We start from the raw sequence: 27,085 nt of genomic DNA on the forward strand, positions 1-27,085 counted from the left end.
AAAATACTCTAAGTGCCAGCTGCTCTAAGGAGAAGTAATTTGGACAATTAATAGCTTTTGACGCTTTTTGTTGTCTTCGTTCTCTTTTGTATCTTCCCTGGTTCTGCATCCTTCCTGTGTAATTGCAAGTTGCAGGAGACATAACCCTTCTGCATGCTGCTCACAGGTCTCCTTTGATTCCTCCTGTACCTCTGTTCTGATCCAGCCACCTTGCACTCGTCCCCAGATCTCTTTCTGATCACTGTCTCAAAGCTTGGAAACATCAGCACATTAATCCCCTTTCAGGTTTTTATCTTTGTTCTTGTTATTGATATTATTTGGCCTGAGTGCAAGGTGGATAGCACACTGTATTACAGATGGGCTTAAAGCAAATCCATCAGCTGTTCTAAAATTAGGCAATGCTGGTTGAAAGACCCTGTTCACATTTTTTATGAAGGTTTTTGTGCTTATACATAGGCACATTAAAAATGGCTGAACTCATGTAAATCTCCCTGGTAAGTCTGGAGTTCTTCAGTGTCTAGATCCTTTCATTATTTACAAGTAAATACATTTTAAAAATGCAGTCATGAATCTTTGAAAACATCTTCATTTGTGCTCAGTTGAAACTTTGCTAACTGTATTATACAAAATTGACAGCAATGTAGAAATGTTTTAACTCTCCCTGTAGGTAGGATTGAGTTCTGCTTGTAGTGATAGGAAAGCAAGCTGTAGGATTTAGTATGTCTGTCGCATGCAACTTTTAGTATCTCTGAATTTAAAAGGAGGAAAACAAAATCAGGGGACTGAAGGCATTAAAATCTCTATTCCTGAGCCAAAAGTAAAATAAATGGAAAGGGGAGAAACAAAAATTACTGGTACCTTAATGCTGTGTTAACATGTTTACCTGCAGTGATGCTGCCTTTTGCTTTTCAGTCTTGCGATGCTGGCAGTGGGTTCTTTAAAATGTGTTGAAAATGGGCCAGGCAGGACATAGTGGGACCGAGTAGATGCTCTGTGTTGCAGAGCAGCAGTTCAGAGCTGGGAGAGGAGTGTGGGGCCAAGGACATTGCTGGCCTTCAGACTTGCTGGGAAGGTGCTGAATCATCTTCTCCAAACCCTTCTTGCACTGCAGCAGAGCTGCTGGCCCCCTTCCCTGGCTGGCCTGTGCCCTGACAGTCACAGGAATCCTTTGCTGAGGTTATTCACTGGCACACATGCATGCCTAAATCTGTGTGGCTGCCCAGCTGCCAGTTGTGGCACTGAGGATGTGGTTCCTATCACTACTAAGGCTTCTCTCACCATCAGAGCTATTTACATCTATTCATTTTGTTACCTCTGTGCTCTGCTGTGCCCTGGAGAGTTTTGTTCCAGTCTCCTGGCGTTCAAACATAAGTATCCACAGTGGGGTTTGCAAATATACACATCTTTGGAAAATTGGCATGTGATACTTAGAGCAGCTATGCAGCATCCAAATTACACATCTCATAAGGCATGAAAAAGAAAGTGGGCAAGCAACATTAAATAGCATATTTGTGCAAAAGCAGCTGAAGTGTGATTTCTGTGGGAACTGTGACTACTTGCCTAAGCTTTGTGCATCTAAATTCCTCATTTAGGGTTGTAAGTATTTAGGAAGGCTTTCTGTCTTGTTTTGTATCTAGTGTCTAGCTCTTTAAGGAGCTAGAGCTCTGACTATTCTTGATTCTTCTTCTGGGTTGGTGGAGTTTTTTCTCCCCCTTCTCTCTTTTCTGGGTTCAGATCCAAAAGGTGATAGTTTTTCCAGGTAGCTGTGTGTTGTATTTCATCTCCTCGGCATCAGGAGGAATTTCATTGCACCATACAGAACATTGCATCGGCAGCAGAGCTTGTACAGCTTGTCAGTGGGTCCCACAGCAGGGGCAGGGTAGGAGGCAGGGACAGGTTCCTGTGTTTCTGAGTGGATCATCAAATAAAATAAACTAATAAAAGCTCAGGATCATGTCAGTTATCTTTTTCAACTAGTGTTTTCTCAGAAATTGTATGGTGTTTCTTTTTTATATGGCTAGAGTTCTGTTATCATGACTTACATATTTTGCAGTGAATCCTTAAAAATTAGACTTTGTTTCATGAAACACATTAATTCACTAGCCTTTAAGAGCCTGAAAAACATTTTCAATGTCATGCGAGGTTAGTCTCAATCACCCACTCCTGCCTGATTTCCACTGGGCAATTGGTAAGGTGTTTTATTTTGCTGGTTCTTTTTAAAATTACTCCGTAGATAAACAAATTATGTGCATATACACTTAATTGTAAGCTGTTCAAGTAACAGTGGAAAAAAGCCCCTTGTTCTGTGGGTAAATAACCTGTTTAGCCATTGTTTTTCCCTCTACCCCCAGTCCCTGCCACCTCCTGCACACGTGTTGCAAAGGGCAGTCAGCTTAATTGGGCTGATTTTTTTTTTTTTTCTTTCCTGTTCTCTTTGCTGAAATCTGGCTTTGGGTTAGATGCCATGAACAATTCAGCTCTAGCTTTCTCATCTGAGTTTGTGACTGTCAGTATCACATGAATTACATGTTTAGCTTTTCAGTTTCTTGTAATTTCATGGTTGGTTTTAAATTAGTTAATTTCTTCCCTCTGTATATATTTATAAGGGGTTTGCACACCTTCGTGTTCCTGTTTTCTCCTAGTGCACTTTTTTAGTTAGTCATGCAGTGCATTTGCATGGGGTTATAGGTGGTGGAGGATATTTTAAATTATTATGAGATCTTCTGATGAAAACACTGTGTGAGCTCAGTGTTGCTTGTTGCTGAAGACAGTGTTGATGTGTGATCTTGAACTGGAGGCTGTTTCCACAGAGGTTCTTGAATTACTGCATAGGACAAACCCGGGTGCTTGCATTGTGTAATGTCCTTTCCCTGCCCGTTATCTTTATTAAATCATTTTGTGCACGAGATCCATCTCTTGCTCACACATGCCTCTCCTTGGTTCCTCATCCACCTGCACCCTCCCATTTGTCAAACAACAAAATAACTCTTTGATAAGAATTAAATATTAATTTTATGGGAGGAATGTCTTGGAAAAGAGTAAAATTGTTCCAGAGATAAATGCTTAGTTCTCCAGAAGAGTAGAAAATGAGGTGATGGAAAATGCCAGGTTGTAGTTCACAGGCAGCAGCATTTAAATGGTTTGCTATAATCATATTAGGATAGAATTAAATTGAGTTCTTTATTTTGTGCTGCAGTGGAATAGGACTGTTACTGATCATTTTCTCCTCCCTCTTGCTTTGATGATTAGTGTGAAAACTCAAACAGCAAAAATTACAGGAGTTCTGCAGCAGTGCAGGGAGACAGTGGTGTGAGGAGGTCTGACTTGAAGTGTTGTGTCCTTGCACATGAGAGCTCTGGTGCTTCCCTAATAGACTGAAAATGAGACCACTGCTGCTTTATAAGAGGTCTGTTCCAGCCACATTGCTCTACAGCTTGGCAGATGGTGGCATGTGAATGGTTTCATATTGATTGGATGGATTTGCCTCGGGGTAATAGGAGTATGGGTCCTTAAAGATGTAATTCTAGATAGTTTGGGGTTTTTTTATTAAAAAAAATACAATAAAAGTGTGCATTTGTAAAACACCTCTCTTTACATGAGAGGGGTGTGTCGTAATCAAAGCACTGAAGTTATGTGGAAATAAAAAGTCCTTAAATAGATTATCACAAAGACCAAAAAGCCAAGAATACTTATTTACTAAGTGATTACGTTTTTACATTAGAAGAAAGTGACACTTTTAATTAGTGTTCAAGGCATATGGTGAATGAGAAAATAAGCTTATTTCATGCAAACAGAAATCGATGCAAATAACCTTTCTCATATAAAAAGGGATGACTTGAAACTCAATACATATTCAAGAAGGTTAAGTCATTACTGCATCACTTTAATATTAGTTAAAGGCCAGAAAAGAAAATCACTACTCTGCATATACTTACTCAGCATGGATTGCTAGAAATGAAAGGAAATAGGTGATGGTGCTTTGTAGGTGGTAAATCTAAAGAAGCCCTTGTCCATCTGATGCATTTATTCTTTAACCTCAGTAGATAACCTTTTGGGTTCTGCCTTGGCACAGGTAGTTGCCAGAGATGCCCTATTCCTCCAGAGATTCTTCCCAGTTGGTAAAGACATTTTGTGATGCTCTTTTATTGTTCTTTCTCACACCTCTGCTTTGTGCTTTCAGTCTTGTAAATGTTGTTTGTATATCCTTCGCTATGAAATGACTTTTGAAATGTGTTTGTACAGCACCTAACACAAAGATCCCAATCTCATTCATGCCTCTGGGTGTTGCTGTAGAGCGTTGAGTGAATTGGTATTTTTTATAGTAATGGAAGTATTTCTTGAGGTATTTGACCTTAAATAAAGTGGAGAAAAAATACTTAAATAGCTTGCAGACATGATGGAATAGGCACAGTTTGATACCTTGGGAGACTTAGGTGCTCTTGAACACTGGATTTCCATGTATTTCAGTTTTGTGCTCTGATGCGTGCAACAGTGGTTTCATAAATGAATTTAAGCTACAGTAAGTCATAGCAGTATCTTATCAAGTTGTCTTCAATTTGCTTGAAGGTACAGTTCATATTTTCTAGCAGAATTATTTACATGCTGAATTTTGTCTTTCCATGAAAGAACCCTCTTGTGAACATAATCCTGATTTTTGTTCTTCTGTAGTACAAACCAGTTAGTTGGGTGTGCTTTCCCTCTTAATTATACTTTGTTCTCAAAACTGATTGGATTTTATCACTTTTGCTGAATGAAAAGCTCCTGTAAAAATTTTAAGGTCCCTTTAAAAAAAAAAAAAGTGTGTTAAAAGCTAAGTGATGTTAGGGTTTTGTTCATGGGCTTGCTGCTGGGGAGGAAAGGGCATAAAACAGTGACAATTTTTTTTCCTCCTGCTTGATAAGTGTAGGGGGGATTTACGTTGTATATCACAACCAGCAGCTATTCCAAGAAAAATCTTTAAGATGGTTACTTGGATCTGTGTACACTGCCCACCTGGTGGTTATGGAGTGAACTGTTACTTTAAAGAATAGTTTAAACAACAGCCATGTTTGGGGCAGGCTAATCTTGCAAAGAGAGCAGTACATATAACAGGAGTCTACAGTGTGATAAGGGGAAAATTCAGCTCACTGACTAGATGTTTTAATGTGCGAACTCTAGGGAAATAACATATTGACTATTCTGTTGTGCGCAAGAAAATTGAAGAACCCTTTGCAGACAGAGGGCTTGCAAAGGATTCTTTCTGTTTCTCTTAACCAAAATCTGTGGCAAGATGTTTGAAATCAGCAGGACGCTTAATGCTGCTTTGTTAAATAATGAGGTAATATTTTGTCACTTTTTCTGGGCAGCATCTGTTTTTTCTCCTTTTTCATATGTTGGTGAAGGATTCAGTTTAATCTTATGCAAGTAAGATTTTTTTTCTTTAAAAAAAATCATTCTTCAATTTATTATTTTTTTCCTTTTGATGCTTTTGGAGAATTGGGTTGTCTTTTATTTGCGGTTTCAATCGGCTGCTGTTGCCTAGGACATTATGCCACGTAAGGCTTCTAAACTGCACAGAGTAGGTAGTTATTAACGCTGAATTGGCTTCTGGTATAGTCCATCTGGGCTCTGTATGAGAGAGCTTGCTAGCGGCTACTGATGCTAAGATACCCGCAACCTTTGGGATGTATGCGTGGTGGAGAGGGGCTCAGTGATATGAGATCACTTCTTTTAAGGGAAACTGTCATTAATGAGTCAAGAAACTGCTCATTTATGGTAAGGAGAGGGAGGGGGGGGCTGGGAAACAACCCTGTGATTTCATTTTGATATTGGATTAGCTGTTTAAGACAAGTTTCTTTTTGTGGGGATGGAAGATTGCACTAAAAATATGCTTTGCTCAGGGGCTTGCTGGCTGATGCTGGAGAGACTGTTTAGAGAATCTGATGCTTTACAAATGTCACCACCGTGATGCGGTGGTCAGTCCCTTTCCCTGAAAGATAAATGGTACTATTGGAAACACGAGAATAAGGTTGACTTTTTCAACAATAGGATTCTGCCTTTGTCTTTCCAGAGAGAGGCCTCTGAGGATGTTTGAGCATTTGTTTTAGTGTTTCTCGGAAAGGCTGCGTGTGTGGGGCGCTTTTTGGGAAAGCGGTCAGTGTGCGGAGTACCTGGATTTATAGATGGATAAGATTAGCTAATTTTTGAGAGGAGCCGTGTGTGATTATTGTTTCAGAAAAATGGCTGAATCTTGATGTGCATAACGAATTTATAGTAACAAAGTAGGCTGAAGTTGAAAAGACTTAAAAATAATTTTTGGATGCCTTCTCTGGTCTTATTAACCCCTGAAGAGACCTTAAGTAAAAAATATGCATTACAGATCTAAGTTTAATATTTGATGTATGTTTGCACAAGAATCTGTGGTAATGTACTAGCTGTTGTAGCATTTTGATGTCTGTGTGTTCAGTCTAATGGCTCACGTAAATTTGAGTTGGAAATGTATCTTACAGGCTAGTTTAATCTATGCTGGTTTTTACTAAGCTACAAATGTGCTCAGAGAGATGCGTGGTGAGAGAAATCCTCTGCAGCCTTTCACATTGTTCATATTTTAATTGAATTCAATGCTCATTCCACGAATAGATTCTATGATGCTTTTTAAATGTGATTTTTCTCCTTGCTTGGTTTGTGTATAGCTGGATTTTATGAGCTTTACTACATTTCATATGATTTATTGGTGTGTTTAGTCTCTGTGTGTGTTTGAGCGTGTCTATGGTTTAAAGAAATTTAAAATGTACTGAATGTCAGTCCCCAGCTTAGCAGTGTGGAGGGAATATTTATACTTTTTAGAAGAGGAAACTTGTAGAACAATTATTTGATTTACGTGTTTTGAAAATGGTTTTGGTGGTTTGTAGTCAGGTTTTCTTTCTCTAGGAAAGAGCTAAGTGAGCTTATAATGTGGCCCATCCTAGCTTTCTCAGTTTTCAGCTCTTACATTTAAAAATGCTTGCAATGATACTGAATTTTTTTAAAATTATTTAGTTGTTGAAATGAATCTGTGGACAGTAAAGCTAAACGATCCTATGTGTATTAATAGAATAACACTCGGTTGCTGTAGTTGAGATAAATGTAAATTCAAGGTTTGTTGTAATTACAGAGTGCTATGCCTTGTTACTTAGTACAAAACATGCTTTAGGAAAATACTTCTTAAGTAAAGAGAAAGAAATGAATGCTTCCTAACTTGTGAGAATTCTTACAAAACTTGCCGTGGTCAGAAGGGGGTAAAATATTGCTGTTTGGAAGTGAAGTTTTGTTAGTTTGTCAGTGGCAGCGAGCGGAGGATTAATGAGTGTGCATTGTTAAGTTAAGCACGTTTCTCTAAGGCTGGAAAAGAAAATTCTTTTAAATGCCCAAAGTTCACTGTTGTTTTATTTCCTGTCGAGCTGAAGAATAATGAAGCAAGGTGGCAAAATAATTCTGAAATACTACTGCCGTTCGAGGGGAGCACCCGATAAAGAGATGTCTGCTGTGCCTTAGACATTGTCAAGTGGCAGCAACATCAAATCCACTCCTTTAAAAATACGTATTTTAAAAAACCTCACCGGGCGGAAGGAAGGAAAGATGGGTTGATTATTAAAATCAATAGTACCTGAAAATAAATGCAGCTTTAAATGCACGTCAAAGTGCTTTTGTTGTGCCTTTAAGCCTAGAGGCAGATCATTAAATATGCATTTCTCCGGAAAGCAACTGTCGAAAAAGATAAGGTGGTTAAAATACGCCGGACCTGGGAGCGGGGCGCGCAGGAGGTAAGGAGATGTAGGCACTGGAGCATGGCCGAGGTATGGCACCGCCGGGCCCAGGGGTGGGAACAGGGGGAACCAAAAAAAAAAAAAAAAAAAAAAAAAAAAAAATAAAAAAAAAATTAAAAAAAAAAATACGGGGCTGCGTGTTGTTTCTTCAACCGGGCCTTAATTACTAGACACAAGCAGCAGTTCAGAAATCTGGTCTCTGTTGTTGTAGAGGTCACCGCATCATTAACATTGTCAATCTGGCAGCGGCTAATTTCAATAGCACCTGATGTCGCAACGCCTCCCCCCCCACACACACCACACACACCCTCCCTCCCCGCGCCGCTCCGCGCTCCGCCCGCCGCCGGCGCCGCCGCCCTCCCGCCGCAGCACCACCACACTGAGACAACGAGATAATATACTTAGCTATTATTATTTATTATTATTATTATTATCGCTGCCGCTATTATTATTTTTATTATCGATAATTTCTCGCTGCACAAACGTCTAGCAGTGTGCTTTGTGGCTCTTCAAAAAAAAAAAGAGAATAATAATAATAAAATAATTCCCTGAAACCTTAGCAAAACCTTTAGAAGAGTTGAAGCCTTTCAAGACACCCAATATTTGCCATTAAGAATGGTTATGGTAGGTATTAGTAGTTTTAAAATCTGATCGTAGCGGGTTTATATAGAGGTAGATATAGAAGCTAACATACAGGTTTTCCCCGAATCTGCATCATTCTCAGTCTGTGTTTTCCCATTAATTTAGTTTTCTGCTACTGATCTGTTTGTACATGATCTCTCCCTTTTCCCCCCTCCCTTTCTCTTTTCCCCCTCTCGCTCTCTCTCTTTCATATTTAATGTCTGCGTATCCTTTAATAAAGGATGTACTTTGTCATTTTAAGGTAATTGCGATTTCTCTCAGAATAAAGAGAAAAGCTCATTTCTAATGCAAGGCTGGTATGTGGCTAACTGAAATGCAAAAGGAAGAAGAGGCTTTTTTTTTTTTTCAAGGGTGGGGGAGAGTTAATTTCCACATTAACATTTTGGAGATACAAATGCAGAGCAAAATCCTTGGGGGGGGGGGGAATGCTTAAAAAAAAAAAAAAAGCCTCGAGATTGGTAATTTTGTTTTTGGTGGACTGCGCAATAGGTATGGTAATTTTAAAAGAGGGTGATTTATATGAGCTTCAGTAAATGCTGCATATTGTATTTCAAAGAGTTTCCTGTCGTGACCTCATAAAAAGAGGAGGAGGCTTGTATGTGTTGCAGTGCCTAGTATATGTCGATTTTGTTGCATCGTTGGGCAGCAGCGCTGTAAGAAGGAATGTCAGCTTTTACATAACGCTCTTTTTGCTTTTGACTCTGTGAGGGGCTGTAAGGGTCCATCTTTGTGATCACAGATGGAGTGGAATGGCTTGAAAATGGTAAGTGAACGGGGAGAGCCTGCTCGTGGGGTTTTGTCTCGTTTCTCGTGTGCCTCGCGAATTTCTTTTGTTCAGGGCGGCGGATCGTGAGTCATAAAATAAAATTAGAGAGCCTTGTTTATTTTCTTTTTTTTTTTTTCGGTGGGATATGTCTGCCTGTGTGTGTGCATATGTATCTGTACATCCATTTACCGTGCCTAGCTGCGATGGCACTCCACAGCGTTTCCATTGAACGTTGCGTTTCAGTTGAGCGCGGATGGTCTCTCTGACAGTCACGGTGTCATGGTACCGCGTGTGCCTGGCGGAGCGGGCGGCCGATGATGCCTTTTCATCTCCGTTCCTATTACACCAGCCTTAAATACAAACCTAATAATCGCCTCTAAAAATCCAGGTATCGCGTTTCCCATGGAGCCGGTGCTGTCGAGGATGGATGGATGGATGGGTGGATGGATGGATGGATGGAAGCAAGGGTGTTGTTTTGTGCTTTTTTAAATGCCGGGAGAAGTCAAAGCCATTTATGTGAAAAATAGTATTTCTATTTTTAGCCCGTATTCTCCTGGCGGAGGAGCCCGGACGTGCTCATCTCGTCCCCTCTTTTGTGCTTTTCCTTACAGATTGTGCAAAATGGCATGATCAGGCACACAACTGCGGGCACCGGGGCTGCGCCGAGCGGGGCGACCCGGGTGGGGGCTGGGGCCGCCCGCACAATACCCGGCCCTCCTGCCAGCCCCGGGATGGGGGGGCGCGGGGACCCCCCCTTCCCCCTAATTTAACGTTTTTGCAGACTTTTGCCGCGGATATTTATTATAACCGGGGAAACAAAGCGACGGTCTTTTCCCATTCTTACAGGATTGTCTTTGTCTAGCTGCTTGTTTTGATGGGTGTAAAACAAATAAGATTAGACTGAGCAGCCGAACTGAAAGCGATAGCTGGGAGGAAAAGCCAATGAAAGGTTGCCGGGGAAACGAGCATAGGGGAAGCTGAGTGGGGGAGCAGGTGGCAATCATGTGGGAATACTGCAAACAGTGTAAAAAAAAACCCTAAAAAAAAAAAAGAAGCAGGGGCTACCTCGATTATCTCTGCTCTTCTTTGTGGCAGTCACAACTTTAATTATTCTTTATAAATAGGTGTTAATTACATTTCTGGCTCAGGCTTACAGTGATTTCTAGAAATCTGGTTTTAAGCATCTGTTCTTTCTCCTTTGCAAAAGAGGGTTATCTTTTTTTTTTCCTTCCCCCTCCCTGCTGTGAAATTGTACGTGCAAAAAATTGCAAGGAATCCTGTGAGGCAGTATAAAAAAAAAATGTAAATTATATTGAATGAAGTTGACAGAGGTATAATAGTGAACTCCCACAGCTGATAGCTTCTGCAAATCATTTCTTAGAATTTTCCAGCAAATGTCCCTATGAGAACAGTAGGTAGAATGAATTTACCCTAAGCAGTGATTTTGTGTTAAGTGATATTGGTATTTTTACAAAATCAGATGGTTATATGGCAGAATAATCAGTTCAGGGGAGTTCACCATATTTTAGGGTTTAGGCACTGAGAGGAATTTACAAAAATACTGAAATTATTCTTCTCTTCGTCTCCGGCCCCACCTTTAGCCACAGTCTGTTCTATATCTGCTAGAGCAATATCCACTTTCAGTGTCAGGCTTCTTGTGGCAACTCTACTTTTTAAACCACGGCTGAATATTTTGTTAATTGTGATGGTCTCTTAATTGTAGTGACAAACAATAATGGGAAATAGCTGGTGGTGCTAGAAGTGTTAAAAAAGCGTAGTAGACTAGTAAGTGATAGACGGTAGCGTAAAAGATGTAAAAATGTGGTTGCCCAGAAAATGTTCATCTATCACACATCAGGAGGCATAAGAAGCAAAGCAAGAATATAGAACACGCCTTTCTTTCTGTCTTCGGATTTGCAGATATTTTTACTTTATTCCTTTCTCTGGTGCAGGGTTACTTTGAATGCGAATTCAACAGGGATAGTAGTGCTTGGTTGAAATAGGAATAAAAAAATTAAATAATCTTTTAAATTTGCTTTAAGTATTGCTTCTGCTGCAGTCCTTTCTGTGAAAAAGTGATTGAATGGCCCTCTGAAAACTGCGCTGCTTTACAATGTAGAGGGGGAGAAAAAAAAATCTTGAGGGGGTGTGTGCGTGTGTAAAATTCCGTATTTTACAGTCGGTGCATGTGCAGAGATGCATTCTGACATGCATTGTAGTTGTACGTGAGAGTAAAATAATTTTTTTCTGTCCAAAACAGAGATACTGTGTTCTAAATCTGTTAACTTAGTCATGACAATAAATAAGGGTGCCTTTTATTATACACAGCTGCATTGTTTGTTTTAAGAGTCATCAGCTAGTAGTTACATTTTCATTTTCTGTTCAATTTCGTGTTTCTACAAAGATTTAAAAATAATGAAATCCTTGTTTTACGGTGCACGTGTTCCTGCCCTGATCTTCCTCTTTTCTTTGTTTTAAGATTATATTAATGAATACAGCCTGCATGTACATAGTGACATTTTCTTTCTGCATGTAAAAGCTTGCATTGTAAATCTTCCTATAGAAAAACAGCTATTAAGTTAGTGAAATAGAATTAAGATTGCTAGAAATACTAAATGATGAAAATGTAAAACCTTTCTGTTGAGACAAAAAGATACAGAAAATGTTGTTGTCCTTAGACATGACATTTTTCTTTTTTTTAAAAACTGTTGTCTTGGGGTGCTAGTCAGAAAGGAGGCTATCTTACAATTGGATATTGATGCAATGTGAATACCAGCCATCAGTTTAAAATCCTGTCCTCATGTACTCTGCTAATCAAGTTCCCATGTTAGATACAGGGATGCCTCTCCACTGGTGACTGGCTTGGTTGCCTCCTTTGCTTTCTTCCTCTTTATTAATTTTACCTTTTTGAGCTCTCTCAAAGTGAGCCCGAGCTGTTGTGACAAAGGATGGTTACAATGAGCTGGAAGGGGTATACTTAAAAATCCCATTTGAATGGGTTTGAAATAGTCTTCATCATCTTTATTTGGTCCTGTTAAATATTGTGACTCTATTGAAAGAAAATCTAGTTGTATTAATCTTACATATATTTAATAGATTAATTTTTTTGAAACAATATCTTCTAACTTACAGGGAGTGTGGTTTTTTTCCCTCAGCCTTCCTACTTGGTATGCTGGGAGTGTACTAATTAAATGCAGGTTATTTTCTGTGAGTAATTGTCATACTGTTGGTACATAACCTAGAGCCACTCTACACCCTGAAGTTTTTCAAAGGAAACAAGGTATAATTGCATCCCATATTCTAGCAGGGGAATTTGGTGTCTTCTTTGGGAGCTTGAACTTTGAAAATAATTTCAGCAAACGGCCCAGGCAAGAAATGGACTGTGGCAGAGAATACTATGGTAAGAGAGATGCAGATAACTTGAGAAATCCACTTGTCTGTTTTGGCAGTCTGTGTCCTCTGGACACCTCATTTACATGCCTGGACACATTAGAATGTACATTTGTTTGTCTGTGGGACAGCTAACTGGATACACTCCGATGCACTGGCAAATACTGCAATGCAGTATTTTTTCAATGTCATTGGGGTTTTGGGGAGAAGTGGGCACAAACAGTTTTCTTGCAAGTGAGGTGATGTTATAATGTATGGTACCTCTGTAAGGGATAGGCCAGATTTTGTAAAATTCACTAATCTGTGATGGAAAGCCACCCCTCCCCCTTGCACTCCTCTCCTCTTGCTCTTTTCCTTTCTGTGTAGGGTGGAGGAAGAGATGGGTACGCATGTATGAGTGTGTGTGTTTGTGCGTGTGTATCTTCCCTTCCCTTTTGAATGGATGTTAAGGAAAACGCTGGGATTTGGATGAGGAGGGAAAGGGCATTTGTGTAATGTAACACTTCCCAACTGTTTCTGTAAATGTCCAGTTACCAGCAGTGCAGGACTTGGAGCAACTTTAAAAGAAGGCACATTTTTAGTTTTCTAAGGAGCTTTGTGAAGAGGAGGGCAGCGTTGCAATTCAACAAGTATGATTGAGAGATTAAATCCTAATAAAACATGTTTAAAGGTACCTGTACCTTGGCTTAGCCTTTGGGTTCATTTAACCATTTGAGATAATGTAAAGGGAAGATGTTGGAGAAGCAGATACTTAGAGACTGCTTGCTTGGTTTTCCCCTCAAATGATCAGTCTTACTTTTTTTAATACTGGAATATTTTAGGTGCAAGGGGCTTTTGTAGGTCACTAGCTTTACAGCAAGAAGAAGAAGGGGGGGAGAAAAGGTCTCAATGTGTCAGAGGCAGTAATTGTATAAAATTAGCCATCTAGAAAAGGCAGGAAAGGCTTGGAGGAAAGAAGGAGGCACTAACATGTGAAACAGCACTGTGCTAGTTGGGGAGATAATGAGTGATAAATTTGAACTGGTGCAGTGGTGTGATGCCCATTAATTTCTCAGAACCTTGACTTTGCAGGTTTGTTACTCCGTTGTTCACACCTTTAATTATAACTAGTTTTGGATGATAGCTTGGGGCACTGAAGATGAGACCTTTTGTTTGTTGTTTACTCATTTAAATCTTCAGAGTTTGCAACAGCGTTGGAACATCAGTGTTAGAAATTACATACTCTCAGATGAAATTATAATAAGGATGCAGTTAATTCTTGGAACTGCCTAACATTGTCTTATCTGTAGCATTTACATTCCTTACATGAATTCATTAAGAATTAGCTCAGCAATGTTAGGTTGAGATTTTTCTGTAGTGAAAACACGTGTGCCCTAATGTAGCTCCTGATGCATTATTGCTTCTTTAGAGCCCCAAAGAGTAGGGAGGAAGCGGAGAGTCTGTCTTACCTATTGTTCTACCCTTGACAGTGTCTTACATGAGGACTTTCACCTCAATGGCTAAGAAAATGTGTACAAGTCAGGAAATGCTGAGAATTGTAAAATGGGGAGAAAAGACAGAATATTAAGGAAATAATTAAAATGAAGGATAGCTAAACCTTTGTGTGTCCTCTCTGGAAATGAGATGTAGTTGCACAGTGTAAGATACAAACCTGGCTTTGACAATATTTAGAGGCATGATGTATAGAAAATGCTGTAGTACGCCTTCGTTGCTAAGGCACGCGCAGTTGCGTCAGCAGTGCTGTTGTGATGGGAAATTATTCGTCCTTGAATTCTGGGGGAAAAATAAGCTTTCATTTATTTTATTACTTTAAAATTAAACTTCTCTAATTGCTATAAAATTCCGTATACGTTGCTGCTGGTAGTTTTCCCAGTCTGGAGACGTGCGCCAGCATTTTTCGGCATCAGGGCGGTGACATTTGGTGGCTTTGGAGCATTGGGAACCCTTGGAGCTGAAGGTGGCGCGATAACGTGTGTTTGTTTCAAAGCAGACGCCCGTGACTATGGGAGGTGGCTCTCGCTTGCAGTGCTTCGAGAAGGTTCCTCACGTAACGCGTCTGTGCCCACGTAAGTGATGTTGGTGTTGGCAGAGGGCAGCAACGCCACTGGAGCCTTTCCAGTAGCACCAGTCCTTCAGATCCAGCCGCTCCGCCGCGCACCTGGCGGCGCTCACCGAGCCACGCAAGGAAACCCAAACCGCTTCCCCGGGTTTTTGCTTCCTGAGGGACGCTCGGTGAGAAGGTCCCACCTGATCTCCATGTAGAGGCCCCTAAAGGTTGCTGCTGGAGCAGGTAACTGTGCCCCGGTCCTACCTGTTGGCCTGTAGTTGCATGCACTCCCCTTGGAGAGGCTGAGTGGTTTCCTGAGCACTTCCAAGTGTTTTCTCCCAGGCTGAGTGCTGTTGAAAAGCCTTTGTAGAGACATGAGGGATGAAGGACGCGTGTCCTCCTTGCTTTTCTTCCTTTTAAGAATCTGTCATGGTTGCATTCTAGAAAACTGGCAAAGACAACAATTTACTCACAATTTATAATTGAAGGAGAACTGCCTGCTCTTGTAATGTTATGTCTAATTGACCAGTAGGGACATGGAATCTCTGCTACTGCTGGTCAGGACAGTTTCCAGAAGTCCTTGTTTCCCTACTGTTCTTAACTGCAAAACTGATATTTGTGAGTTTGAGAATTATTATTGCTGGACTGAGCTTCATTGTAAGGTTTGACATTGAAAATTTTTTGTTTAATGTGTGGATTAATTAAGACTCTTGATGTCTATGAAGTGCTTGTTGTGTGTATGGAAGTCAACCTGGTTCTGGTAGTTCTGATTAGACAGGGTCATAAAAAACTACATGGGCAAAATACTAACAAACCTTTTCAAAGAGTTGAATGCTAATCCAGAGGGGAGGCCAGGCCTTTTTTCAGTCCCCTTCAGCTGATACATAGACGCCCGTAGTCAGCAGCAGTTTAATGTTAGATAATGTGAAATTCATGACTCAACGGCATGAAATAACCCATATTTAAGTCACTACACTGTGGTGGAGTGTTAACACTTTCTGCTTTGGCGATTGGAGATATTTGGGGTATTTGGCTTTTCTGCCTGCTTGAAGGGTTTATTAATGTCACTGTTAATTGCAGTACTCGTATTAATCTTCTGTTGGTCCTTCTTAATCTTTTAATGGTGGTCAGTGACTTTTTGCTTTACTATGTGCAGAAGATCTTGTGGGCAAAGATGTTATTTCTGTAAAGCAGAAGGCACAGTCACGACTCCGTAGAAGTAATAATGTATGTAAATAAATGCTTCTTAAATAAAAATAGTTCTAATATATCTTTGTTCCAAATGAAGTTACTGGCTGTAGATGAGTAGGGGGAAGTTGATTTTTAGCAGAAAGCATGAATGCTGGAAATTCTTCCTAATATGCCTGTGCCAGCTATACTGTGACAATGTTGCTGTCGATTCCCTTCCTGTGAGAGCAGCTGTTCAGGGAATTAAACTCTTTGCTTGATGCAGAGGGTCCTGAAAAATTCAGTGTGCAGCTACGGTGGTGGCTGTGGCCATTTATAGTGTGGCCGTTGATAGGAGCTAACTCCGTGATCCAGCACAGTAGCATATTATTCTTTAGCTTAACTGGGCCAGGACAGAATTATCATTCTGTATTTCATGTGTTCTGTGAGAGATTCCGGAGAGCACTTCAGAATTTGACATTGTGTTTGATAATTTATAGAGCACAGTTTATATTTAACTGTAGACATACTAATCCAGGGAAAAAGAGTAGTATATTTTTAGAATCCTTTTTTTATTGTCTGTGCTTGTCATCACCCAACTACTGAAAGAAGTGCTCACAAATGTAAATGCTCAGATAGAAATTGAGTTGAATTTCCATCGTTAGTCTTTGCTAAGTGCAAAAGTGAGTATTATTTGTGTGATGTTCTTTGTGGTGATCAAGCAGCGTTGCAGCCGTACGTAGCTGATGTGGCTGCTGGGGGAGCCACATTCTCCTCCAGCATTTCAGCGCCAGGCTGGACCAGGACACTTGGGCTGAGTGCCTCCATGGCTGAGGTGCTTAGGTGATGTAGTAGTTTTAATAGTGACAGTGTCACTTCTGTCACCAGCCTGTTTGAGGTGAAATGGATGGAAGTGGATCCAGCTCCAGGTTTAAAGCGCCTGCCTGTGGCCGCTGTGTGTTGTAAGGAAAGCATAGCCAGTAGGGTACAGTAACTTGGTTTGTTTGACTTTTTTAATACTCAAGCATTAGTTCATGTGTGTTTAGGCTCGTAGGACATTTCTGCCTGCTGATCTCTAATAGTGGATGTTGTATTTCCAGTTGCCTTTTGATATATAAGTGAAATGTCATTTGTGGGGCTTGGAGTCAGGACAGCTGGGGTGGTCTGTGTTCCCCGCTGTCCCCAAGCACCTGAACCGGGACTGAGCTTTTCAGGGCTCCCATTGGGTGCTTGAGCAGAATTGCTTGAACCAGGGGATTGTTATCTGTAAGGTCTGCTTACCTTTTTAAGAGGAGTTTTGGTACATTTTTAATTTCTTGCTGTTCAGGGTATGTTTGTTAATTTACATTTATTAAGGAAGGTGTTTGGTTTGGCCCATGGCATGTTTTTCTTCTGTAGTACAGAGATTAATAGTTTGTCTAGGATAGAACATAAAGATCTGTTAGCCTGAGTTATGACAGACATGTACTTGATATTTTGTCCTTTATTGATGAATAATACATTCCTAATCTCTAATAATGTGTCTTTGAGCTTAGCGTAGATGTTTTCATGCATGATTGTTTGAATTTAAGCATTACTTGAGATATTTATTCCATGCAGTACTTGAAAACTTCTGCTCATTTAAGCCATTTTGTAGGTAGTTTTGTGAGACCATCAGAGGAAACAGCTACCTCTGTTTACTCAAAGGTGATTTCTGATGATTTTGATCCTAGAAGCTTCTCAAGTTTACAGTTTCTATTATCTGCTCACTATCTTCAAGATGGTGATGCATATTATTTTCAGTAAGTCATTGTAACTTTGTCTACCACAGGTATGTTACAGAAGTAAGAATGCTTATGTTTTATGAGAAGGTTATTTGTGTAAGCAATGTTAGTTTGATACAGAGCTGTAGACTAGCAGGTGAATTGTGGAAAAGATGTAAATTTATTATTATTAATCTGGTTAAGTTTTAAGATAAATACTGATAGCTCGCAGCAGGCAAACATTTCTAGTGATGGAGATAGGACTTAGCTGAACATCATAGTTTCTATTTTGGGGTCTGTCTTGCTTAGACCTGCAAGCTGCAGTATCCATAGAGATGCTGTTGCCAGCAGTTGAGATGTACACATGTTGATTAGTGTTTCCTAAATGGATTTAGCAGTGTGTCTTCATTAACATCCTGTAGAGGACAGAGCCTTAAAACGTCTTGGTAGGGTCATGTATTTCACTAAGCCATCCATTCCTGCCTAATACAAGCCTGGCTGTGCATGAAAAATGTATGGCCAACATTTTCAGAAGAGCTTATGGCTTAGGAGCTGAAATCCTATTGCAGTGAACTTTAATGAATATTAAATTGCTTAAGGGCTTCTGAAAATTGTGGCTTTTTGTTTCTAGAACTTCAGTAGAAATAACAGCAGTGGGGGGTTGGATGTTCCTAGGCTTCACGGAGAGCCTGCACTGTCCTTGCTTTGCTTTGCCTTCTGGTAAGTAGATGTTTTTAGGTTTTAGTATGGCTCGTAACACAGGTTTCACTGACTAAACTCTGGGGCTGCAGATAATTCTAGATTATTTTCTTAAAGGGAAAAAAACATAAAGTGGAATTGTGACAGGTCTACAGCAGCTGAAGACTTGCAGCTGTCTGCTTCTTTCATGAACATGTACGTCCCCGTGGGAATCTGTGCGTCAGTACACAGTGCTACATACATATTCCCAAGTCAGTAATAGAATTCAGTTACAGATTAGCAATATATAAGTCAGTAATAGAGTCAGTAAACCAAACAAGTAAGTAGTGATTAGGAAACAAAACTGAGCTAAAAATAAAATTCAGAAAGTAACCAGAAATATAAAAAGACTCTCAATTTCCTTTGCTTTCATTTCAGTGTATTTTTAGGCTGCATGTCCTTTAGACTGAGAATCTGTCTTAAATGTTGATCTCTACCATGTTCTTACTGTCTAATATGTAGGCTTTTGAGAGAACCTCTTCAGTCTTTCAGAGTTTTCCTCATGTACTTAATGTTTTTGGTGGTATATCTGTTTTTTTATCACCCTGTTAACACAGATTTCAAATATGGTTTCTGTTAGTCACAGTCTCTTTTTTTTTTTCAAGAGGGACAATGCAGTCACTGGGAGACCTCTTGCCTTTCTGGTATCTAATAAACTCTGCAGCCCATGGAGAAAGAAGATGGTTTCATTAAATTTTGGCTAGGAGTGTCAATCAAAGAGCTCTTTTTGCTGAGACTTGATTTTTTTTGATTCCTTTAGCCTTCGTATACATCTTGAGAGAGCAAGTAGTAGCCTCAGTGAAAAGACAGGAGGGAATAAGAAGCAGTCTGGAATGATGAAATTACTAAAATAAAGCCCTTGTAAAATTTTCGGCACAGGGTTGCCTGGTATGAATTTGGCAGAAGTAGAAGTGTGATTGAAGAAGAAATAGATGTTCCTTCAGAACTGAAAGTCTGACCGTGTTGTCTTTATTTCAGTCCAAAAATAGTGCAGACCTTTGAGCAGAGGCGGCGGGTGACCCCTGGAGATGCAGGTGGGCAGGAGCCATTGATGGCCGTGTCCCAGGGCAGAAGTAGGACACATCCCTGCCACCAGCCTCCAGTCTGGTCTGTGGGATCCTTGCAGTCTGTGGGATCCAAGTGGTTGGAAGGGTTTTTAACCCGAACTGCTTGGGTCAATCTAATAGACAGGACACGTATGTTTTCCGCTCTCGGTGTTTTCAGTGATGGCTTTCTCCAAAGCTGTGCTCCAGAGTGGTGTTTGAATGCTGTGAAATCAAGGCTGTGTTTTCCCTTCTCTTCATGTATGAATTGTGTTTAATGGTAGAAATTATGATTAACTCAGGTGAAACGGTTCTAAATCAAGTAGGGGATATCTGGCTGGCATTCCAGAAGTCAGTTTGTCTTAATGAAAAGGACAACCCGGATCCAGAACAGACGGAAACTTCTGTGCCCATCACCTATTACACCACTTTCTTCCCTACCATCTCCCAAGTGCTGTTGCTATAGACTTCAATAAGATACTGGGGGAACACTGAAGAATAGAGCCAAACACCTCTGAGGTTTCCCACAGGCATAGTTCCTTGAGAATCTTTACAAGAGGCAAAGAAGAAGCTGGAAAGTAAAGCTCAGTAGAAGTTCATAAAGCATCTCACATTTTGTGAGCTGAGGTAATACACAACACAGACCTATAACTATGTTCTGCTTCTGGACAAACATTGTTGTCCTTAAAAATGTGCCACGCTTCCCAGAAACTGCTGTGCATGGAGTTCTTGTCTGTGCACCTGCTCCCCAGTCCTGTGTGTTTCCTCTGAGCTTTGCAGAGTGCTGAGCTGTATGAATGATAATTGTAGTTCTCCTCCTTCAATTTCTTACCCCCAGAGTACCTGCAGGAAGAGTAAGAGATTATGCAGAGTATGTGATATGGTGCCTTTGTTCCTATCTTTAGCGTAGTTATTGGATGTGTAGTTCCAAGAGTGTGTTCCCCTACTGCTCAACTAGTAGCTATTGACGTTGAAATAGTTGCAACTTATTTTGCTGTCTACTTTTTGCTCCCTACTCATTCCCTTTTGTTCTTAAAATCAAATGCAAAACTGTAGACCCCATACTTTGTGGGAGCAGAAGACCTTTCTCTGAAACTCTCAAAAAAACTGCAGTTTGGTGCATCATTATTGTACTGGTTTTCTTTTTGATAAGGTTGTTAGGAGTTGTACCTTCTCAGCGGGCCAAGTTTGAGGGTAGGGTGGTGCATTACAGGGCTGTCACAGCTTCCTGTGTAACTTCAGCAGTTTGCCTAGATACTTTCATCTGGTTTGACTTTTTTTATTTCACTTCTGTGAAATCTGGAATAAAAAGTAACAGGTTTTTGTCAGGTTTTTTCTGCTTTTTGTCACTGTGTTGGTAGAGCAGCAGTCCCTGCCTTACTGCCCATTTGTACAGTGCAACTTGGTGCTGCTGTGGGTCATGTCCTTCAGGCACTGCTGTGATAACAAGTAATAGTACCAATAAACTTTGCATTCATTTCACTGCAGACTGGGGACAGAATATTTTGGTTTAGCATATTCATGCAAAAGCCTATGATGGACTGGTTCAGGATAAATTTAGCTATTAAAGAAAATAATTTTCTCCTTTATTTGAACTGAGGCTTGCGTCTTAAAATGAACGCATTTGTTGTCTTCTTCATTTGGATCATTTTTATGCTCTGTACAATTATTGTGGCACCCATAAATGTGAATGTACTGAAAATGTTTGAACGCCATTTCAACCTGAGTGCAGCACGCTCTGAAAGCAAGTTAAGACGGCTGTATCTGTGCCATGAGAGCCAGGGATTGCCAGTTATCTGAGCTGAGACTTTCAGCTATTTCTATCTTTAAAATATTAAATGTGACTTTTACTCCAAGGAAGGTAAAGATGTAGCATGTAGAATGTGTGTGAGTGGGGAACACGTCAAAATACAGAGGGTTAGATAATGATTTGTTTCTGGGGTATTGGATTTGCCTCCAGGCAAATAGACTAAAAAGCTTCATTTTCCTTCTTTATTTCATGTTCATGATGTATTTATTAGGTAAATAATAGCAAAGTCTAGTTGTGCAGTATGTAAGCTTTAATAAAAATGTAATTGACAGTGAAATTTGACAGTTCTTACAGTTAAGAGAATCTGTACTGGAGCTGTACATAGAGCATTGTTTGCTGCTCCTGAGGTCACTTTAGAAAGAAGCCCACGTGTGGTCCAGGTGCTTCTTGCTCTGGCTGCAGTTGTGGTTTTGAACCAAAGAAGGCTTAAAATCACTTTGTTTTTTTCCTTTAACACTCTGATGGGAAGGTGGCATGATGTGTCCTGAACATTCTGTGATCCAGTGCCTCATTCTGCAAAAATGTGCTAAATCCCCGTGGAGCAAGTAGCAGTTTGGTGCATTTTAAACTGGGGTGGGGTTCCTGGGCTGAGAGGGTCCTGGATGTTTGTGTGTTCTGCTCCATGCCCGTGGACCAGCCTCCTGGCTTTGGCATGGCTATTCATGGCTCAGCAGATGGCAAGGCTGTGGATGGGCTGGTCAGGCAGCCCCCCGTACATGGGGTTTTTCTCACCTGCAGAAAAGTTCTAAGGGAACAGACTTGTACTGTGCTGACTTCCATTCAAAAGAGCAGATAGGCAGGGAGTTAAAGCCTGTTTCTCATTGTTTGAGGGAAACCTTTGTGAATCTACATTTATTTTCTTTGAGAGGTTTTGTTTGTTTCTTCTTTTGTCATCGTTTCTCACGAGATGGCTGTGGGACCTCTGCCATGGCACCATTTGTTTTCACTTGCAAAAGCAAACAACTTGCTATGCTAATTAAAGAGCTTTTTTAGATAAAGTAAGAGCTTTGCATTATTTATCTAAACTCTTTTTTATGGGAGAATGTTCTGAGTTTGTTCATTAATGAACACTTAGAAATAATATAAAATTAGACCTCATGAATTCTTCATGAGGTGTAATTTGCCATGATCTTTTTTCTTGGCATTTAGGTGCTGTGAACAGTTCATTATTCATAGCTAACTTTTTTGACTTCTGAGTCCTCAAAATGGATATGTCTGCATGAATTTTTTGGGGTTTAGATTTTTTTTCAGACTTTGATTTTAGGAGAAGATAGTTTCTGGTATGTTTAGAGTGCCTCTTTAGTGCCTATAAATAACACTTTTTCTTAAGATTCTTAGTTGTGATTATTTTTTTATACATACCAAATGAGTTTATGTTTATTGTGGACTGGTCAGTGGAGTATACATAATTCAGGTATCAGGAATGGGTGCTGATTATTTGCTGAATGCAGCTTCCTTTCCTTGTACATATGTGGCAGCCTCAATTCAACATGCAGACCTTCTTTTAAACTGCTGAGAACAAATTTTGTAAATATAAAAAAATGTATATTTACATTTACCAAGCCATTGGCTATTGCTTATGCATGCAATAGGGAGATAAGGCTGTCTTAGTCTGTGGGTAGTTTTCCAAATGATTCATTAACTGTGCTTTGTAATGGTAGATGGATGTCACACATTTACTGTAATAAGTGAAGATTAGTGTCAGTTACTCCAGCTTGTTATAGTTGGTAATTGTAATAGTTCTGTTTATACATACAGGTATTTTTTGTATTATTGTTGGAGCTAATATTTAGCACGAATAAATTGAAATTAGTTGAATTAATTGAAAAAACAATGGTGACGAGATGGAAGTATTTCTGAAACATTAGTAATGTAGGAGTAGCTCTAATGGGTATTTGTGGCAGATACTCTGTGGGAGAGGTTTACACCAAGCCTTTTGGTAAGCAGTGTTTTGTAAAACACTGGCAAAGCTTATGTTGTCTTCCCCAAAGCATTTATTTGTGAAATCTGTCAAACTAAAATACCTCATACTTTGCTGATACATTACCATAGAGAGAAAAATAGTACACCAGGAAATGGTCATTTTTTTAAAGCAGCAGTCTGATGAAATACATGCACAATTTGGAACATATAACTTACAAAATCAGTGTTGAAATTCTATCACAGACAGTATTTGTCAGCGTTAGAACACTCAGATTATTAGTGGCTAAATGATCAAATGTCCATTAGCAATAACTGCAGTTTATTCCTCAAAGATGCTATTACCCTATATAGAGAGTATCATATTGCAGTATTGGGAGTTTGGCAAGTTATTGCCCCAAAAAAAATAAAATGTCTCTTTATACCAGTAGCATGTGAATGTCATCACACATGACATTTGCACTGTAATATTTCAGGACCGGTAGTAGCTGCCTAAATTGGGTCAGAAAAGGTCTACAAAAAGAGCACAGATATTGCTAAATTTACTTGCTTATGGAGGTTTAAGAATATCTTCAGGGATAACAGTATATTTTGTTTTTAAAAAATTACTGTAGGTGTTAAGTCACTCTTGAATTTTCAACATTTGTTTTGCCTATATCCAGATAAGCCCTTGATGAGTTAGGCAGACTTAGAGCTTTCTTTGATATTTTTGTAGAATTTAATTGCGGCCCAATACTTTCCTGTATTTAAAAAAAGTTATTACCAGTAATTAAAACATGGTAAGTTACCTGTGTGCCCTGGAAACTGGAGTATTGGTTTTAAAAATATTAATATTGTGATACAGGTATTGAATTAAAAATTTAAATCTTAGTGTTGTGGGTAGAGAAAAAAAACATAGAGCAACTGTCATGTTGAAATCTATTTGAATAAATAATATCCCTCTTATGTAATGTGCTGACTGACGTGAAATCAACAGCTACTTAATATTAAAAACAGTGCTTGACAGTAAACATCCCAGTGCATGCACACTGAACTCTGCCCGGGGTTTGAGCATCAAGCATGTCGGGGACAGGACCAAATGCCTGGGGAGGAGAGCCAGGGCTTACCTTTTGGTTGCCATTAATAATGTAAGTTTTACTTATGGCAGGAGTCAGTATGCACACCTAAAGTGTTATTCCTTTGTGCCTGTGAGAGCTTTGAATGCAAGCTCTGCTACAGAATTGCTTTTGCACAGAAATCACTCTGTAAATGGAGACTTAAAATTATGCAGTTAAAAAAAATGAAGTCCTTTATCAGAAATGCTTTTTTATAGTTCTTCAACATTTCTCTCTATCCATTTTCTTTTTTTAATACATATATAGCAAATGGATTTTCAGTAACCTCTGACTTGGCAATAATTTGAAGGGCAAATAAGTGCCTTGGTTTTCCATTCTACTATTAAAAAGTCAGGAAAACCTAATTGGAGTTGAGAGTAACTAGGAGGAAAACCTGGCACCTGGTGCAAAATTAGTTTATGCCAAGATACTTTGAAGTATATGAGGAAATGTACTTGTTCAGGAACAGATTTTTACCGAGCAGCTTACTCTTAATGTTCTGAATGTGTTAAATGTCTTGGGTTGAATTCTGTTCCTTTGCTTGGTGGGGAAAGTATGAATGCTGAAAATTTAAGTAAAAAGCATTTGCAAAATGCCTAAGTAGGACACCAACCGGTTAGGAATTTTGTTTTCTTTGACAGATTTTAAAAGATCCAGGGTTATTGTCTACCGCCGGGAACTATAGATAGCTTTTGAGTCTGTTGCTAATAATAGGTGATGCACCTTCCTCGGTGTGTTGTGCTGAAGTCCTGCTTGTGCTGAAACTGAAACCAGAGGTGTGGTATCCCTGCCGGCTCCGGAGGGGCAGGATCAGTCCCTAAAACTGCAGCTTATCTTGTGGGGTTTTACAGTGGGAAGAATATGGTCCAGTGATGTAACGGCGCGCGGGAAGCTGCCGTTAACCATGTCAGCTGCTTCACTCATCCTCTGGCTGTGCCTTAGCGTCTCAACCGGGATTTTTCCCCCCAAATTTCAGTCGGGTGGCTGCGGATGCAGCCTGTAGGAGCAGGCTGTGCTGAGCTGGAGCGCGGCCGCCTTGGGGTGCGAACCCCGGCCCCGCAGCAGCTGCTGGCAGAGCTCGGAGCCGTGGGGTCGCGGAGGTGCAGAGATCAAAGGATGATCTTCCAGCTGGAATCCTGAGCTAAACAGATTTAGCAGCATCTGAAGCGTTTAAGTAGTACGTGTGAGTAAATACATGGATGGAATTAGCTTGGAGAAGGGAAGGAAGTATGGCCGATGCCGGGTAGAAGGGGGAATCTTGAAGGAAGAGTGTGTGGGGCTGGCACAGCTTGGCCAAGAATGCCAGCAGTACTTGGTGCCACGTGGCTGGTAAAATTGGCAGGGGGATTCTGGTTTGGATGTGCCCATGTCTTTCAAGAAGTGACTATTTTTGTGCAGTTTATTTTCAAAATGATTCTGCTGTGTGGTTTTAAGGCATTTCTGTTAAGCACAATGTGGCAAGGCTTCTTTTTATTTAAAAGCTGTTAAACCAAGTAGCTATTCCTGGGCTTGATAATAAAAATAATGGTAATTCAAAACTTATTTCCATTGATAAAAAAGAGAGTTATTTCCTAAATGAGGCATTAAACTAACACTGAAGCATTTCAATTAAAAAAAAAAAAGACGTGACCAGAATATAACCTATTTAGATTCTGAGCCACCCTACTGAAGTTAATTTTGGAGTAGACGCCCTTTTTTGGGGGGGTGTGTGTCCCCATCCTCCTGAATTACAGGCCTAATTTGTCACAATATGTACCTCCTTGGATTTAAAAAAGAAAGCAAATTAAGTCTTGAGTAATTACAATAATTACAGGATCGGCAGAATACCGGGTTCAGAGTGTGGTGCCTTAGCCCTCTGTTCTCCCGTGTTTGTCACTGTCCCTGGGCAGTGGAATCTCCTGCCTGGAGCAGCAGTTTGCATCACTGACTCTCTGGTGGAGGGAAGCTGAGCCCATCTGAGGGATGATCTTCGATTCTAGTGAAGCTGCACAATACGAACCTCGCAGCAGGCAGGAAAAGCCACCATTTGTGTTGCTTTAATTTATCCAGAATTGAGGCTAAGCTGTCCCTTCCTTTGGCAGCACTGGGGACAGTGAAGATGGGCTAGAACCCACAGCAGAGGCAAATTATATAGAAAAAGCTCCAAGTACCCAGGTTTTTCTGCTTTGTTTGCCTGTGCAGTTGTGGGATGAAAACTTGTGTTCTGCAGATAAACATGCAGGCAGCTTTGCTCACGTGACGGGTGGCACTAGTGACAATGGGGCTACTGTCCTGCAACACACTTTGCTAAGCTGGATTCTTATTTATCGTTTTTTGGAAAGGTCTATTTAAGTCTCTTCTGTGAAAACTGGAGATTTGTGTTTCAAGATAGATGTGCTTATTATAATTGCAGCCTTCACCTGTGCCTGATAAGCCTTTCTTTGATTAAACCTTTTTGAGTCTAGTAAATATCTGAAGACCTTTGTATCTGTGAAGATTGAAAATCCAGGGCTTTATTATTTAAACAGGTGTCAGTTCGTTAGTGGAAGATATAGGTGGAGAATATAGGTCAACACTGGAACCAGTCAATGGTGTGTCTTGGGACACCAAGTTTATTAATTGAAGGCAAGCTGAGTGATGACACAGTGTAGATTGACTGTGCCTGGTTAATGTTGTTGTCATTGCACTCTGTGATACAGTTATTAAATAGGTAAAATATTTTACCTTTTCATATAGAGCCATACACTTACTTCATCTGATTTAATGGAACTATAATTTTAATTATGATTATTACCTTAAATTATAATTAAATTTATGTGGTTTAAATTTACATTTGTGAAAATGGCTGCGTGATGAAAGCAGAAATCAGCTTCGCATTAACAAAAAAAGGTTTTTTTTAACTGCATCTTAGTATATGCTCACAGCCAAAGACTAGCATGACCTACTTTGCAACAATAACAGAG

The 27,085-nt window shown here is 40.0% G+C and overlaps 1 protein-coding gene across 3 annotated transcripts in view; it reads left to right on the forward strand.

Moving 5' to 3' along the window:
• Positions 1-5,637: 5,637 nt before the first annotated feature.
• Positions 5,638-27,085, forward strand: part of ELAVL4 (ELAV like RNA binding protein 4) — a 62,858-nt gene continuing 41,410 nt past the window's right edge. For 2 of the 3 annotated variants that reach the window (XM_041483113.1, XM_041483114.1), the window contains exon 1: positions 5,638-5,754. In XM_041483113.1, coding sequence (XP_041339047.1) covers positions 5,638-5,754 — 117 coding nt within the window. Of the gene's footprint in view, positions 5,755-8,899; positions 9,190-27,085 lie in introns of those variants that run through there. The other variant, XM_041483115.1, reaches the window with a different exon arrangement.

Source organism: Pyrgilauda ruficollis, unplaced genomic scaffold, assembly GCF_017590135.1.
Source record: "Pyrgilauda ruficollis isolate IOZ18807 unplaced genomic scaffold, ASM1759013v1 scaffold6, whole genome shotgun sequence".
NCBI classification, from domain to species: domain Eukaryota; kingdom Metazoa; phylum Chordata; class Aves; order Passeriformes; family Passeridae; genus Pyrgilauda; species Pyrgilauda ruficollis.